This window comes from Melospiza georgiana, chromosome 28, assembly GCF_028018845.1.
Source record: "Melospiza georgiana isolate bMelGeo1 chromosome 28, bMelGeo1.pri, whole genome shotgun sequence".
Classification (NCBI taxonomy): Eukaryota; Metazoa; Chordata; class Aves; order Passeriformes; family Passerellidae; genus Melospiza; species Melospiza georgiana.
This window is the reverse complement of record NC_080457.1, coordinates 1,858,366-1,863,626: the sequence shown is the minus strand read 5'-3', so window position 1 is coordinate 1,863,626 and position 5,261 is coordinate 1,858,366. Positions and strand designations below refer to the sequence as shown.

General features: G+C 62.5%; 1 protein-coding gene across 1 annotated transcript; it reads right to left on the bottom strand.

Moving 5' to 3' along the window:
- Positions 1 to 38: 38 nt before the first annotated feature.
- On the bottom strand, positions 39 to 4,699 carry RPL19 (ribosomal protein L19). The gene is made up of 6 exons (XM_058041668.1): positions 4,642 to 4,699; positions 3,937 to 4,043; positions 2,824 to 2,946; positions 1,757 to 1,877; positions 799 to 909; positions 39 to 223 (listed from the first exon to the last, which is right to left on the bottom strand). The coding sequence occupies exons 1-6, from the start codon at positions 4,644 to 4,646 to the stop codon at positions 100 to 102; spliced, it is 591 nt and encodes a 196-aa protein (XP_057897651.1). The 5' UTR covers positions 4,647 to 4,699; the 3' UTR covers positions 39 to 99.
- Positions 4,700 to 5,261: the final 562 nt, after the last annotated feature.

Genomic DNA, 5,261 nt, shown 5'->3' with positions numbered 1-5,261 from the left:
CAGATCCCTCCCTGCTGCAGACACTGAGACTCGGTGGGAAGAGTCCGGGATGTTTTATTGGGGGCCTGGGGATGGGACAGGCTCGGGGACAGCCCCCGGTCACTTCTTGGCCTCCTCCTCCTTGGACAGGGTTTTGATGATCTCCTCCTTCTTGGCCTGCAGCCGCTCCTCCCTGCGCTTCCGCGCCTCCTTGGTCTTGGAGCGCCGCGCCTCCGCCTGGTCCCTGCGGGGTTGGGGACGTCAGGAACCCACAGCAAACCCACAACAGCCCCACAACACCCAGAACATCCCCGGGATGGCCCCAGAACAACCCCACAACACCCAGAACATCCCCGGGATGGCCCCAGAACAACCCCACAACACCCAAAACATGCCCAGGATGGCCCCAGAACAACCCCACAACACCCAGAACGGCCCCAGGATGGGCCCAGAACAACCCCACAACACCCTGAGCTCTGCCCCTCAACACCCAGAACAACCCCACAGCACCCTGGCCCTGTCCCCATGGCCCTCCCGTCCCACAGCTCCCCTCTGGATCCCGGGCATTTCCATTCCCTCCATCCAGGAGCAGCTGTTTGGGCTCACAAGTCTCTGCTGAACCCCAGAGTGCTCAGATTCAGCTTTTCCCCCCAAGGACACCACAAGATTTTGCAATCCCTCCCCTCCCCTGGTGAAACCCCAAACCCCACAGAACCCACATTTCTCAGATTTGCCCCATTTGGGATGGATTCCCCCCAGAAATGCCCCACGGGGGGGGGGTTTATCCCTGACAATCCCTCCTGCCAGGGCAGCACTTACGCCAGGAGCTTCTTGCGGGCCTTGTCGGCCTTCAGCTTGTGGATGTGCTCCATGAGGATGCGCTTGTTCTTGAACACGTTGCCCTTGACCTTCAGGTACAGGCTGTGGTACCTGGGGGGCACGGGGGGGGGACATCAGCTCCTGCTGGGAGCACTGGGATGGACTGGGAGCACTGGGATGGGATGGACTGGGATGGGAGCACTGGGATGGACTGGGATGGATTGGGAGCACTGGGATGGGATGGACTGGGATGGGATGGGAGCACTGGGATGGGATGGACTGGGATGGGATGGACTGGGATGGGATGGGAGCACTGGGATGGGATGGACTGGGATGGGATGGGAGCACTGGGATGGGATGGACTGGGATGAGAGCACTGAGGTGGGCTAGGATGGGATGGGAGCACTGGGGTGGACTGGGATGGGAGCACTGGGGTGGACTGGGATGGGATGGACTGGGATGGGAGCACTGGGATGGGATGGACTGGGAGCACTGGGATGGGAGCACTGGGATGGGATGGACTGGGATGGGAGCACTGGGATTAAGGGATGTCCCTGCCCCGCTGGTGGTGTGGGAAGGGCAGGGCCAAGGATTCAGGGCTCATCCCAGCCCTTTCCGGCAGAACTGAACCTGTCCAGGGACTGGTCTGGCCCATACTGGGAGGACTGGGAATGGCCAGGGTTGCCCAGGGAATGGTTAGGGTTGCCCTGGGAGGGCTGAGAATGCCCTGGGAATGGCCAGGGAGGGATGGGAATGGTTGGAGTGTCCCAGGGAATGGCTGGGGAATGGCCAGGGAGGGATGGAGTTGCCCAGAGAATGACTGAGGTTGCCCAGGAAGGGCTGGAGTTACCCAGGGAATGGCTGGGATTGCCCTGGGAATGTTTGGGAAGAGCTGGAGCTGCCCAGGGTGGCAGGGAGTGCCCGTGGCAGTGGAACTCGGGGCTCTGGGGGCACTCACATGTGCCGGTCGATCTTCTTGGACTCGCGGTAGCGCCGCAGCAGCCGCCGCAGGATCCGCATGCGCCGCATCCAGGTGACCTTCTCGGGCATGCGGGCGTTGGCCGTGCCCTTCCTCTTGCCTGGAGCGGGGAAAGGGGTCAGGAGGAGCCCAAACTCCTGCCAGCAAAACCCCACAGCCACCCCAAAGCTCTCCATCCTCCCCTTCCCCTCAAAGAAACCATCACACAAGCCAGGGTTCCCTGTGTGCCCAGCCCAGGGGGGGATTCCCAAAACCACAGGGGATTCCCAAACAAGGGTGAGGGAGCAGCAGCTGTGCCAGGTGGGGAATTTCCCCCATTCCCAGGGGGATTGGGCACTCAATTCCCCCATTCCCAGAGGGTTGGGGCACTCAATTCCTCATTTCCAGGGGGCTGGGGCACTCCCAGATGTGGATTTGCTCCATTCCCAGGGGAATTGGGCACTCAGTTCCCCACTCCCAGGGCCACGAGGCACTCAATTCCCCACTCCCAGGGGCATGGGGCACTCCCTGATGTGAATTTCCCCATTCCCAAGGGGACTGGGCATTCAATTCCCCATTCCCAGGGGTTGGGGCACTCCCAGATGTGGATTTCCCCATTCCCAAGGGGTTGGGGCACTCAATTCCCCCATTTCCATGGACATGGGGCATTCAGTTCCGCATTCCCAGGGGAATTGGGCACTCAGTTCCCCACTCCCAGGGGGTTGGGGCACTCCCTGATGTGGATTTGCCCCATTCCCATGGACATGGGGCACTCAGTTCCCCACTCCCAGAGGGATTAGCCACTCCCAGATGTGCATTTCCCCATTCCCAGGGGGTTGGGGCACTCAGTTCCCCACTCCCATGCCCACGGGGCACTCCCTGATGTGGATTTCCCCATTCCCAGGGGAAGTGGGCACTCAGTTCCCCATTCCCAGGGGGTTCGGGCACTCCCTGGTGTGTATTTGCCCCACTCCCAGGGGGATTAGGCACTCCCTGGTGTGGATTTGCCCCGTTGCCAGGGGAATTGGGCACTCAGCTCCCCCCTGCCATGCCCAGGGGGCACTCACCGATGCCCATGTGCCGGCCCTTCCTGCGGGCCAGCGTGTTCTTCCTGCAGCGGGCGCGCGAGTGCACGGTCACGGGCTTGCGGATGATCAGCCCGTCCTTGATCAGCTTGCGGATCTGCTGCCCTGCAGAGGCACCGGGCACAGGGCAGTGCCCCCTCAGGGCCCTGTGCTCCCTCCCTCACAGTCCTGCTCTTCCTCCCTCAGAGCCCCGTTCCCCCTTTTCAGAGCCCTGTGCTCCCCCCTCCTCACAGAGCTGTTTTCCCTTCCCCCAGAGTTGTGTTTCCCCTCCTCAAATCCCTGTTTGCCCTCTCCTCAAATCCCTGTTTTCCCTCTCCTCAAATCCCTGTTTTCCCTCTCCTCAAATCCCTGTTTTCCCTCTCCTCAGGGCTCTGTTCTCCCCCTCTCAGGATCCTGTTCTCCCCCTCCTCAAATCTGTTTTCCCCCTCTTCAGAGCCCTGTTCTCCCCCTCCTCAAATCCCTGTTTTCCCTCTCCTCAGGGCTCTGTGTTCCCCCTCCTCACAGCCCTGTTCTCCCCTTCTCAGGATCCCTTTCTCCCCCTCCTCAAATCTCTGTTCTCCCTCTCCTCAGAGCTCTGTGTTCCCTTCTCTCACAGCCCTGTTTCCCCTCCCTTGGCAGTCCTGTTCTCCCCCTCTCAGGACCCCATTTTCCCTCTCCTCAGAACCCTGTGTCCCCCCCAGCCAGAGCTCTGTTCTCCTCCTCTTCACAGCCCTGTGCTCCCTCCCTCACAGCCCTGATCCCTCCCACACCCCCAGCCCTGTTCTTCCCCTCCTCAAATCCCCATTCCACTTCTCCCCACACCCCTGTCATCCTCCCCCTCACAGCCCTGTTTCTTTTCCCTCCTGTTTCTCCCACCGAATCTCCAACAACCCCAATTCCCTCACTCACTATCTCAGAGCACACCACCTCAGTGCAAATCCTGAAAATCCCCACTTTAACCCGCAAAGAACCTGCTGAATTTCACTTAAGCCAAATCTTGAACTCTTGGGAGACCTTTCCCACACTCGCTGACTTTTACCAACCTAAACTCACTGACATTACCGAGCTCCCCCAAACCTCTGCTCCCTGCTGGATCCCACAGATGCCCTCACGTACGGGAGTTGGCATTGGCGATCTCGTTGGTCTCGTTGGGATCAAGCCACACCTTCTTCTTCCCGCAGCGCAGCACGCTGGAGGCCAGCCTCTTCTGGAGCCGGAGCATACTGCGAGGCAATGGGCACGGATCAGGGGGGTCTGCACCCTTCAGGGACCCCCCTTTAGGGACCCTACAGCCCCTCCGACCCCCACTTTAGGGACCCTTAAGGGACCCTCGACTCCGCCTTTAGGGACCCTACAGCCCCCTCAGGGACCCCTGACCCACCTTTAGGGACCCTCACCACCCTCAGGGTCCCGCTTCGCCCCTCACGGGACCCTCACCCCGCTCTGAGACCCCTCAGGACCCTCACTCCCCTCAGGGACTCATCCCCCTCCCCGGCCCTCAGACCCCTCCTCACCCCCCTCAGGTTCTCAAACGCCCCGCGCTGCTCCAAGGGGCGCATCCAAGGTCCGCAGTGCCCCAGAGCAGCGCCCCCAGACCCCCCTCATGCCCCTCACGCCCCTCAGCGCGGCCATGGCGCCCCTCCGCCATCTTTCCGCCAGGCCTCAGGAGGCCGCGGCCGCCTCACAGCGCCCGGGGCCGCCACCCAGCCCTGCCCGGACGCCGCCCCGGTTCTGAGGAGTCTCTCCCGCTCCCCTCCAGCCCTCCCCGGTGCCTCCCGACCGCCGTTATCCCCCGAGCAGCGGCCGCGGCCCCGCTCCCACCTCATGGCGGCGGCGGCGCCGGGGCCGGAGAGACGCAGCGGCAGCGCTGACCCCGCCCTCTGCCTGCGGGATGTACCACCCCACCCTCCCCTCCGCGCCCATCCTCGCCGCCTCGCCGCAACCCGAAATGCGATAAAAGAACAAACGCGACAAAATCACGCATGACCGTTTATCTAAAAGACCGAGACCCACGCGGGATGCGTGCGAGAGGAGTGAGTCCTGCCCGGCTCCCCCCTCGGTTGTTGTAGGATGGTACAGCCCGCGCGTGCGTGGCGGGAAGGGCTGGGCGGGGGCTGCGCATGCGCGGTGGGGATGTGGGAGGCACGTGGAGGGAGCGCTGGGATGGACTGGGAGCACTGGGATAAACTGGGATGGGGTTAGGATGGGATTAGGGGATGTTTCTGCCCTGCTGGCGGTGTGGGAAGCTCAGGGCAGAGGGTTCAGGCTCGTCCCAGTCCTTGCTGGTAGAACTGGGCCTGTCCAGGCACCGATCTGGCCCATACTGGGAGCACTGGGATGAACTGGGATGGGATTAAAACGGGATTTGGGGGTGTCCCTGCCCCGCTGGCAGCGCAGGGCGGGGGGTTCAGGGCTCGTCCCAGCCCTTGCTGGCAGAACTG